We start from the raw sequence: 12343 nt of genomic DNA on the forward strand, positions 1-12343 counted from the left end.
GAAAGGCAGAGAAACCAGTTTTAGGTTAAGGGTTTTAAAACTTCACAAAAGATACACATTTGTGTGCATGTACATGGCTAAGTATTATGAAACAATTTTACCCATTTACACCGGGACCTCTCTTAAAGATCATTCTCTCCACCACTGGCAGTTATCCAGTGTGTTACCTCAGCAACTGAAGGAATATAATACCAGATTTAAATGTCAGAAGAGAAAGTGTGGAGATATCTGTTCCACCAGGTACTATCAGAAATGCCAGAAGGCTAGAAAGTAATACTGAGTTGAAAAATGTCAAGATTTCTGGGAAAAACATATATCCCAGAATTAGTCAACACCCATGATGCATTAATTTTAAAGTCCTTCCAAATTTTTTTTTAAACCTATAAACTTGTATTTTGTGATAAATCTGTCTTTTATAGGCTTCCTGCCCACTGGTAGGACATCAGCTGATGTTATCTCAAACTTTCTGTCCAGGACAGAGCTTTTAGGGCAGAGAGACAAAGCTGACATTTCACAACGTCTGTGGGACAGCAAGCAAGTCTTGTAATTCATCCCCTTTACTAATAAAACCTGGTACCCAGGTGGCAGCCCACCAACAGGGCCTTGCTCCTAAGCCTCACTTTATTTTCTTTCAATTTCTAGAGCTGGCAGACTGTATTCAAACGCTAAACAAGCTCTGTTTTAAGTGTTAAACAAGCCTTGCCTCTTACTGGTTACAGATCTCTTTCGTCTATTCAAGGAGAGATAAACAGATATCTCCCTCTGTCAAACACCGCTGGCCCTCAAATTCCCTTCTCTTGTTGCCTAGAAAGAGGGGTTGTTCCGGGTATGTGGCTTGAAGCAAGATGTAGGTATCACAGAAAATTGGCAATTCCCACTGAGTCTTTCATAATGAACTGCTAATCCTCACTTAACAGCATTTCCTGCAGATAAGCAATATTATACGATGGTTCTTTAAACTCCTTAAAGAACACTAAACAATTAAGACATGTGTGACAGTGGTAAAGAACCCGCCCACCAATGCAGGAGATGGGGGTTCTATCCCTGGGTCAGGAAGATCCCCTGGAGAAGGAAATGGCAACCCACTCCAGTATTCTTGTGTGGGAAATTCCATGGACAGAAGGAGCCTCGTGGGCTACAGTCCATGAGGTTGCAAAAGAGTCAGACATGACTGAGCAGCTAAAAAACAATGGTTGCTGAATAACCCCTACTCTATTATAAACTTTCTTCCTAAGCCCTTCTGGTTGTCTGCATTTCTTCTCCTTTTATCCCCCATTAAGTTGTAAAATAGAGAAAACAAACATTCTCCTTCAAAGGGAATTTATAAAGACACTATTAATAAGGTAGAGCATCATGCTAACCACTCTTAGGAACAGCAGTACCTCATCATTAAACTTGTGGCCCCATTGAGGCTTCTATTTCTCCTTTAAGTCACCATTCATTACAGTATGACTTGTTTCCACACAGACAGATACTATTAGGTTGGCCAAAAAGTTCACTTGTAAACTTACAGGAAATACACAAATGAATTTTTAGCCAACCCAATACTTGGCCTGGCCCTTGCAACATGTATTCTGAAACCAGTGTACCATTTTTCTAACTTCTAGATTTAAGTCTGTTCTGTTTACTATAACTCCACTGGTGGTGTAACTCCACTTGCAAGGAAAGGTACATAGTGTTGATCTGATCTTTGGAATTAATCATTAAAATAATAGTCTTTGGAATTATTACTAAAGCAAAACAATTCCCTAAGCCATTGTCAGCGGGTCCTACCCATTTCATCCATTGCTTCTCTTTGGAGACAGCTCTCCAGCCAACCATAAAACTACAGAATGAGAAACCAGCTCTCAGAATACATTGGCTATGTTTATACCCAAGACAGCCATGCAAAAAAAAGCTGCAAAAGCTCAATCAGCTCACCCTGAAAACTTCTTCCACTTATAGAATCAGCTGTGAAAAAAGACAAAGTTTAACTCTTTAAACTTAATAAAGCAGTCTGACATATTTTCTTTGCTTCATTAAAAATTTTAATGTATATGTCCTACAGATTCAATTCATGGTGCCACCCTTCTTAAATGTTCTTACCACAGGAAAAAAAGAGAAATGGTAATTACACAATGAGAAGTACGTGTTAATGCACGTGGTAATCACGTGCACTATATCAATGCATCTAATCAACATGTGTACACAAACATATCTAACAATATACATCAATTATATCCCAATAAAGCTGAAAAAACAGGTTGTTATGTTTTCACAATTGGTATAATTGATGAAGAATTCTCATCCACAGCAAAGAACTTCTGCCTATAAGGAGATCTTTGAACAAATGAAGTACTTTTACCTAGAGACCTGAAGAAAAGTCCAAACTCATTTTTCACAACAACAATTTACTTTGGCAACAAATGTCTTGAATCTGAAAATTGTTACTACAAATTGATTTGTAAATGTCTACATATGCTGTGAGAGAGAGTTTTATATGACTTTTTAAAAATAAACGGGCTTTTCCTTCCTTAAATCAGAAGGCACAGGGGACTTTCCTGGTGGTCCAGTGGCTAAGACTCGGCACTCCCCATGCAGGGGGCCCAGGTGCCATCCCTGGTCAGGGAACGAGACCCTACATGCCACAACTGAAGATCCCACGTGCTGCAACGAAAGCCTGGTGCAGCCAAATAAAAAGAAAAAAATGCATACCCAAGACAGGCTCTACCTACCTCCATAGATCAGGAGAGGCGCTATGTTCCCAGGAGCAAGGCCGTCAAGTCCTCTGAGACGGCATCTACAGTCCCTTTGGGATCTTTACTCAAATGGCAGCCTTCCCACTGCTGCCAAGGTTGGTGATGGCAAGTTTGGTATTTGCAGCCATGTCAGGCTGCTGGAGAAGGCAATGGCACCCCACTCCAGTACTCTTGCCTGGAAAATCCCATGGGCGGAGGAGCCTGGTGGGCTGCCGTCTGTGGAGTTGCACAGAGTCGGACACGACTGAAGCAACTTAGCAGCAGCAGCAGGCTGCTGGACACACAAGTGAAAAGAAGTAATTTGAGCAGAAAGGGAAGCCTGCAACTCAAGTTATCTGAGCACCAGCAGAATTAAAAAAAAAAAAGAGTATTTCAAGCCAGTTAACCTAATTGTCAAAATTATGCCAATCTCTGAAAAAAGATTTCTGTCCAAAAAACAATTTAAAAATCCAGAACAAAAAAAAGTAAATGTGAAGTTTTATTGGTTATTATAGTACTAAAGTTTTACTATAAATGTGAGGTCCTGAGACCCTGCAGAAGCTTTAATCACAAAAGCTATTTCTCAGAAAGAATGGGTTTAATTTTATGAGACAGAAATCCAATTTTATTTATGGCACCAAATTCAATAAAACACAGGCTATTTCCTTTCCTTGGAGAATAACTGAGTTGCATGATGAGTAATGACGGGTAACATGCAGGGCTAAGGAAAGGCTCTGCCTCGCTTTATAAGACACAATAACTCAGACTCTGGCCCTCCTATAGGTTCTCGGGTCTCTCTAATAACTCTTATTTAGTGTTTGAAAAGAGAAAAATAATAGATTTATAATAAAATGTGAGGCAATACAGTCGTGCTGCACGGTAAGGTTTGCATCAGGCTCATCCATGACAAAATCATTACAGAAATCAATTTTAGTCATTCCTTAACATCCTCTGTGAGTGAGTGCCAAGTCACTTCAGTCGTGCCTGACTCTTTGAGACCCCACCGGGCTCCTCTGTCCATGGGATTCTCCGGGCAAGAATACTGAAGTGCGTTGTCATGCCTCCTCCAGGGGATCTCCCTGACCCAGGGATCGAAACCATGTCTCTGAAGTCTCCTGCACTGGCAGATGGGTTCTTCACCACTAGCACCACTTGGGAAGCCCAACATCCTCTGTACCCCCCTAAAAAGCATAAATACATACAAAGAATTTTAAATAAATGTTAACAGTACAGTACCAAATAGCTTTTGGGTAGGTCATAGGGGAAATAGTTACTAGAGGAAGAAACCTGTTTTCCATTCATGATGCCCCTATCATTAACACATGGTTAAACTTCAGCGTGCTACATGCCACAGTTTACTCCTTACTTTGCTAATGTAATTTATCTGTCTCAAAGACAAGCAACACTAATAAAACATGTATGCTAAAAAAGCTGCATTGGCTTTGCTGAAAATACTGGACAGTATCAAGTACTAATATTTTAATTCTACAATAACTAAAAGAAAATAATTCTTACAATAAAGTACATTTGATCTGCAGACTCTCTGTAATTGTAATATAAAGTCATTCTATTTTCAACACTTTTTGAGAAATTAATGGCCTTAATGTGAGTAAATCAATGAAAAATAAAAAATAAATTTAAATCACTCTGCTTACAGAGAAAGAAAAGAGAAGCACTGATCACGTAAGATATTCTAAACATCTTGGATCATAACTCTACTACACTGAAGGAGAAGGATCAGAAATGTGACTCAGCAGACTCCTGAACCACCCTCCTCCCATGGAAATGGACAGCTACACACAGAGCAATTCCTACTGAGAGAAATCCAGTAACTACCCCAGTGCCTCCTACACATAAGGCGAAAGAGAAAATACACTGAGATGGGCAGGAAAGGCTGAGACAAACTCTTGCCACTAACCCCAGCCCAGTTCAGCCCCATACAGTCAGAAGGGAACACCCAACTTCCAACTTCTCCCTGAGGATTCAAGGGTTTTCACTGTACATATAACACTCCAACTTTTAAGGCTCCCACCTGAGGGATGGGCCCCCAAAATACCTATCTCTGAAGGCTTATACGACTTATCTTCATGAATCTCACAGGACCGTAGCAATTAAAGCAACAGCTCTAAGATGGGCACAGAAGCATGCACCATGGCTGTCCCCCAGGGATCAGTGTAGAATGAGCAGGCAAGAACACCCAGTCTTTCCCAGGAAGAGATTTGACTGTATATTTTATAAGCTGCTGCCCAATGGTCTAGCTTCTCATTAGTATGTATTGAGGGGCTGGCTGTGATTCTCCCTGGACCCCAAGGAAGCCAGTTGGCAATTCCTTTATTCCTTTGCTCCAGTCCCACTCCAACAGTAAAGCCAGGTCACCAGCGTCTCTCTGAAAGGAACTGCTTTTATGGCTATGACTCAAGCAACAGGTCCCAGATCACCAGGCACTGACAGGCAATGGGGCTTGCATTCACAAGTCCCACAGGATTGTAGTGGATAAAGCAGCAGTTGTTAATGGGTGTGCACATAATCACTTGCTGCAACAATCCCCCTAGGGTTCTTTACAGAAGAGCAAGCTAAAAACACTCATCTTCCAGTCTTTCCCTGGAAGGGATTTGATTGCATGCTTTCCCAGCTCATGCCTTCTAGTCGCCCTGCGTCTAGGTGCTGACTGAGATCCTCCCTTTAGGGCACTGACAGGTCTTGGCACATGCTCAACTACTGGGAACTACCAAGAACAAAACAGTAACTTGGACTATCACAAAGATTTAAGAGGCAACCAGGAGCTTAGGCTGGGATGATTGATTAGGCTCATGTACACAAGAGCAGTCTGTCAAGACTGGGAGAGGTGGCTGTTTTATCTGATGCACACAAAACAAAACAGAGTCAAGGGAAATGAAGAAACATAGTAATAACATCAAAAAAAAAAAAAAAAAGATAAATCTCCAAAAACTAATCTTAATGAAATGGAAATAAGTGATTTATCTGTGAGAGAGTTCAAAATAACAAAGATGCTCAGCGAGGTCAGGACAGTAATGCGTGTACAAAATGAGAGTTCCAAAAAAAAAGAAAATGTTTAAAAGTACCAAACAAAAATAACAGAGCTGAAGAATACAACTGACATTTAAAAATTCAAGAGTTCAACAGTAAACTAAATCAAGTGGAAGAAAGGATCTGCAAACTAGAAAACAAGAGCGTGGAACTCATTTAATCAGAGGACCAAAAAGAAAAACACTGATGTTGTAGAGAAGTTCTCTTACAAGTCTCTAGGCTGCAGGCAAGGTTACCTCAACTACTATAAACTGTTCTTAGAGAAAGTCTAGAAACTTACTAGATGTCAAGGAATTGTTTACAGCACCAAGATTTTATCTTTTGCCTACAGCTTCATTTGTCCAGACCAACTGCAATTTCTTTTTCACATATGTACATACAACCTACTCTCTATACATGGAAATCTGTTCACAAACACACATGAAAGTCAACTTTTACTGAGAATTTAATATGTTCAGACGTTGTTGTAGAAGCCTTATCATACACTACCTAATTCAACCATGGCAACAAGCCAGTGAGTTTGGGGACTACCATGTCTCATTTAAGAAATTAAAACTGTGGCATCAGAACAAAAATAACGTGCCCAGAAGATATTATAGCCAGGAAGCAAATGGGCCAGGACTTGGTATTTAATCTTAATGACTGTTACACTAGAAATGTTTTCCAATAAAATACAATATCTTGCCACGTGAAGCAACTGCTCCAGTTTTTTTCATGAAAAAAAATATAACAATATACACAATATGTACTTACATATCTTGGTGACGTAAGAGCATGGTAACTAGTGAGAAGTTATGAAAGATTTATGTGTTTGTCAAAATGAGTCTGCCTTGCAAAACGTAAACTACCCTCCAATATCATTGATAAAATTTGTTTTAAAAGCCAAGAGGCTTAAGAAAATGAAGCCCCTTATCCAGAAAACATATATATGCATATGTATAAATGTATATATACACATATGAATGAATATATGTATCTACATATATATGCATAAATGAATATATGAATATATATGTGTGTATATACATGTGAATAAAGTTACTTAGCCAGAAAACATTTTTCCCTTTCCTATGTACAGGAGAGTTACAAAAGTGATATCTAGGAGGTGTGACTCCTTAAAGTCTCAGGATATACCCCTCATTCATTCAAGCATTTTTTGAGTGCCCGCTATATGCCAAGCCCTTTGCTAGATCTGGTGAGCAGAACAGACACCACCAATGCCATCGGGAAGCCCACCCCTTCATTCATATCAGTCAGATACCACACTGAGTGCAGCACATGGGAGTCCGGCGTTGCTCAGTGATGAACTAGGCTTGCTGCTGCTGCTGCTGCTGCTGCTAAGTCGCTTCAGTCGTGTCCAACTCTGTGCGACCCCATCGACAGCAGCCCACCAGGCTCCCCCGTCCTTGGGATTCTCCAGGCAAGAACACTGGAGTGGGTTGCCATTGCCTTCTCCAAAGCATGAAAGTGAAAAGTGAAAGTGAAGTCGCTCAGTCGTGTCCGACTCCTAGCAACCCCATGGACTGCAGCCCACCAGGCTCCTCCATCCATGGGATTTTCCAGGCAAGAGTAATGGAGTGGGGTGCCATTGCCTTCTCTGGAACTAGGCTTGTGAATTCTTTAATCCAAGGTCTTAAGAAATAAGGAACACCCTTAAGTGCCCAGGAAAGTTTAAGTACAACCCTGATAAAGATAAATGCAGATTTTCTCTGATTGTGGCATATGGCCTTATGATTCATCTTTAAAAAATCATATCCCTTTTACCTAGAGTAGGGGCTTCCCGTAGCTCAGCTGGTAAAGAATCCACCTGCAATGCAGGAGACCCTGATTCGATTCCTGGGTCAGGAAGATCCGCTGGAGAAGGGACAGGCTACCCACTTCAGTATTCCTGGGCTTTCCTGGTGGCTCAGCTGGTAAAGAACTGCCTGCAACGCAGGAGACCTGGGTTTGATCCCTGGGTTGGGAAGAGCCCCTGGAGAAGGAAATTGCTTCCCATTCCAGTATTCTGGCCTGGACAATTCCATGGACTGTATAGTCCATGGAGTCACAAAGAGTTGGACACGACTGAGCGACTTTCACTTTACCTAGAGTAGTGCATTTAATCTATCCATGACTGATTTTAAACCAACCTATAACCTGTAACCATCTGGAAGCAGAAATTCTTAAAAACAGCTTTATCCAACCACAAAGCTAAAGGCATGGGGAGAACACAGAAAAAATATCAATAGTATATGTTTTGTTGAATAAATACAGAGTGATATTTCTATCTCCAATAAAATGTCATCTGTAATCGCCGTACGTATTAACTACTAAACAGTGTAGCCTTATGCATGGTACAGGCTTATAATACATCTATATCTCTGTTCACATTAGCTCCACATGGTTTTAAGAGTCTATTTAATGATATTAAGACTCTACGTAGTCTCTCAGAAAAGAAGGGACGTCCAGAAGTAATTCCAAAAGTTAAGATAAATATAGTAAATATAAATGTTCTCAGTGACACTGACATATTTGAAGATGTCAATGCATTAGCTAATTTCCGGCATGGCCACATTTCTCAGTGTTCCACAAGTAGGCTGCATGTTCTTCCTTGCTCAATGACTCTTCCTGTTTGAAAGAGGGCACCAATATCCTCTTGTTACCGCAAGAAAACATGCCAAGGGAAGTGGAAGCATGGCCCAAACCTGCCACAGAGAAACAACCTTCCCCTCCTTGAGGCAAAGTTCTTCACCTCCTAGAATACAGTGGCCTCACCAGCCCAGAGACGAGCGGCTCAGGACATCAGAGACCCCAACTTGACCAGGGAAAGGCTTGGATCAAAAGTAGGCAGGAAAACCCATCCAGATCAACAGAAAACAGATCGCAGAGCACCTTTTGAACTTCACATAGAGAGAAGACACCTGAATTTTCTGGTAAGGACTCACCTTCCAGTGAAGAATTCCCCAAGACGGTCCACCCCAGAGGCAACTCCAGATGAGTCAGGGCCAGCACGAGCTCCTCGTCCAGAGCAGGCAATGCCCCCGCCGTCAGGGCAAACGGGGTCAGCAAGGTCTGGTGGCTGCTGGCGGTGAGGCGATCGGCCTGGGTGACCAGCAGACGGGCCAGCCTGCAGGCCATGTTGTCCACGTAGGTCACGGAGTCAGAGCCCATGGTCACTGGGGAGTAACCTTCCGAGCACAGGCACACAGACACGGTGACCGTCTCCTGAAGCCCGTGGCCTGGACAACAAGACAGTGAACAGTTCACCCTGAGGCCGCCGAAGACGCACTCCCAGTGTCCAAAGCGAGAGGCCGAGCATACACACCACACGCTCAGAAGAGTAAGGCAGACAGGAAATGCAGCCAGTCAGCTTTAAACGCTGCCCAGCCGGCAGGTCCAAATGAACACTGACCCCATCTTCTTCCAGGGACTCCAGTTCCAAGCTAACTTTTATGAGCTCTGACCATTTTAGTACCTGTTCTCTTGTCATTATTTCCCTGGTAGCTCAGTTGGTAAAGAATCTGCCTGCAGTGCAGGAGATCCAGGTTCAATCCCTGGGTGGGGAAGATCCCCTGGAGAAGGAAATGGCAAACCATTCCAGAATCCTTGCCTGGAAAATCCTATAGACAAAGGAGCCTGGTGGGCTGCAGTTCATGGGGTTGCAAAGAGTTGGGCACGACTGAGTGACTAACACCAACACTCCTATCATTACCACTGCTGTTTGGCACAACTTCACCACGTACTTCTGCCCAATCGTCAAATTCAAGCTTGTTGTCTTAAAGACCTTTGTCCTTTTCTGTTCTGGCATTTCCTTCTGAGTCACAGGTTTTTTATATATTTATTTAGGTGATCATTTTCTAAGGCAGCACCATAAAGCTACACAAGTTTACCCTAATTCCTAAGCGTCCTTTTGAACATTGAGTAGGATGGGTAAACGCTAATCCACAGAAACATTAAAAATAATGTTCACTGCCCAGGCCACTTCTGAGAGCAGCGTCTCTGTTCTGTAGCTATTCTTAATGCCTCTGCTATTGGGCGGCCACCTAACCTTGCTGCTTCTCCCTCCTCCTTACACTCTTCCTTCATTTTACCAAGGTTGGGAACTTCGCCCCAGGTATGTTTTTGTGTTGTCCTTGGCAGAATCTCACACTTCTCTGACTATGATCGTCATAGCTGGACAGAGAAGGGTTAACACTCGGCCACCACTGACCCCCAAGCAAACGACTACTGGGCACAGATCATCCTTGTTCTGCCTTATATTCTCCAGAGCCTTTCCCTAGGAGCTCTGCTGCCAGGCTTCAAGGAACAAGAGCATCCTGGGCTTACCAGGCAGGAACTATTGTTGCCATTTTTTCTCATCATTGTTGCCATTTTCTCATCATCGTCTCTTTAAAGTGGCCCAGCAGTACAAACACAGAATGCAGCTCTGCCACCAGACTAAATGTGTCTAGCATATACTATAGAAATCTGTTGTCCATACTTCAGAAAGGTACCCTTGCAAAGCTATATCCAGGAAAATTTAAGATTCAGAAACAGAAACTGTCCTTTGCCTGCAAGGAATTTGTTAAATTCAAGGTATGAACGCTCCCTTCTAAGCAGGCCACAGTATACTCAAACAGATGTTCTTCAACACACAAGGAGTGGGGAGAATATTCACCCCGACATGCAAGTAAAGAAAAAGATAAAAATGTTGATGTTAGGAGTAGCACTTCTGTTATTATTTTTATTCTCTCTCTACATAGAAGCTTGATTAAAAAGGAGAAAAACCAAGAAAAGAGGGCCAAGCCAAACGCAGCAAAAGCAACACAAATGCCCAAGCAAAAGGGGAGAGGCAAAGGAGACTGACAGCCAGTAGAATTTCTGCCTTTAATGTGGTTTGACTTCTTTTTTTTTTATGAGGATGGGAGTTCCTGGGCCCAAGATAGGAGAGCTTAAAATTGCCCAAAGTCCCAGAAGTAGGACAGTAGATTGATTCGGCGATCAAACCCAAGGAGGTCTGCAAGGTGTCTGTAGGTCACTACCATTCTCACTATTCCTGTGTTTGCATATGTACTGTCTTCCTTCTTCCCACATGCAACAGATATCCTACAGAAGCACTTAAAACATTTTGTTTTAAAAAAAAAATGAAGCTAGTCTTACCTATTAAAAAAATTGAGGAGTCCCTAGATGATATAATTTAAAGGGATCTTAAAGACCCACAGTTGAAATCAACCAATCCACAAACAAGAAAAACAACAAAAACCCCCCTTTCCTACAGGTAAAGGATGCCTTAATTCACCTTTAGATTAGAGCTTGCCGTCGGATGCACAACCCACACCCACTGAAAATACAAAAGGACTGTCCCTAAGGAGTGCTGTTGGCTCATAACTTGTCATCTGTCACTGTGATACTTGAAGACATTTGGGAGAACTACAGGTTTCAGAATGTGAATGGTGGTGGGATGAGAAAGTTCTAGAGCCTGAGATCCAACAATGAAACATCTGGATGGACAGGATGCTGAGTAAGGAACCCCAGCCACCCAAGGGAGCAAAGCAGAGAGAGGCCGCTAGACCAACCACAGGAGAATGAGGCAGAGAGAACTAAGATGGATGTCAGGTATCTCAGGCCTCTCTGAGCTGTCCCTGGCCACGGGTCCCAGGACAACAGGAGGCAATATTAAGACAGATTGCATCCAGAGCCCCGCTCCCCAGTCTGGAGGGTAAGTCTAAGTTGTGGCTGCTTGGGGACCTGCAGACACAGCTGGAAGAGCCTCAGACATGAGATAACCCAGCGTTGAGTACACACACACACACAGACACACACACGCCTCACCTGGAATGCTGGACTGGAGAACATTATCTTCTGTGCGCTCTGCAATCACGATGTGTCTCTGATGAGATCCATTATAAATAAAGTAAAACTCAGCATCTTTAGGAAGATAAACATTTTTGCCAAACTTCGCGCAGACCGTCATCTGCCCCTGAAAAATGAACAAGTCGAGGCATCATCACACTTCCTTGTCCTGGCTCTAAGAAACCAAATAACAAGGGCCCCGGGCCAAAACAGGGTCCTTTGTTATGTTCGCTTCACGTGGGCGAGCCCAAATATCATGAATCCTTCTTCCCAACAACAACATTTTGGACCTCAGGGAGATGCTTTCTGATCTATTTATGTATGCATGTCAGAGCTGGTTTGTTCTGCTTTCAAAAGTGAAGAAGTTAGGGCATACAAAAGAATATTTTTATTTATTAGATGGTACTTTGTTCTTTACTTTCTTTGAATTCCTACCTGATGAATATATTGCTTGTATTTATGTTTTCCTGCACCTGAGATACTTCAAAATAATTATTCTTAGCTGGGGCCTATGTACTAGACCAAAGCAGCTTATAAGAACTTTGCGTTTCCTCAAGCACTGCCAGATACACAGCCCTATGCAACCCAACAGTTGGCATGCCCTTTCTCACCACTGTTTGTCTTCTCTGAGGGACTGCCAGGTCCACTTTCTCACCCAGCCTGGCCTCACACCTTCTATAGAAAAGCTTCCGGCTGGCACCAATCCCTGCTAAACACCCAGGGTCCCACCCTGGGTCACTGAGGCACACTCGGAGGGAGGGAGGGAG

General features: G+C 42.6%; 1 protein-coding gene across 5 annotated transcripts in view; it reads right to left on the reverse strand.

The window, feature by feature from the left end:
• ARHGEF28 (Rho guanine nucleotide exchange factor (GEF) 28) overlaps positions 1-12343 on the reverse strand; it is a 325034-nt gene that overhangs the window by 196148 nt on the left and 116543 nt on the right. For all 5 annotated transcript variants that reach the window (XM_010853539.1, XM_010853541.1, XM_010853540.1 and 2 more), the window contains exons 3-4: positions 11556-11703; positions 8690-8983 (exon numbers count right to left, since the gene is read on the reverse strand). In XM_010853539.1, coding sequence (XP_010851841.1) covers positions 8690-8983; positions 11556-11703 — 442 coding nt within the window. The remainder of the gene's footprint in view (positions 1-8689; positions 8984-11555; positions 11704-12343) is intronic.

The sequence above is a fragment of the Bison bison genome, unplaced genomic scaffold (assembly GCF_000754665.1).
Source record: "Bison bison bison isolate TAMUID 2011002044 unplaced genomic scaffold, Bison_UMD1.0 scf7180017864329, whole genome shotgun sequence".
NCBI lineage: Eukaryota > Metazoa > Chordata > Mammalia > Artiodactyla > Bovidae > Bison > Bison bison.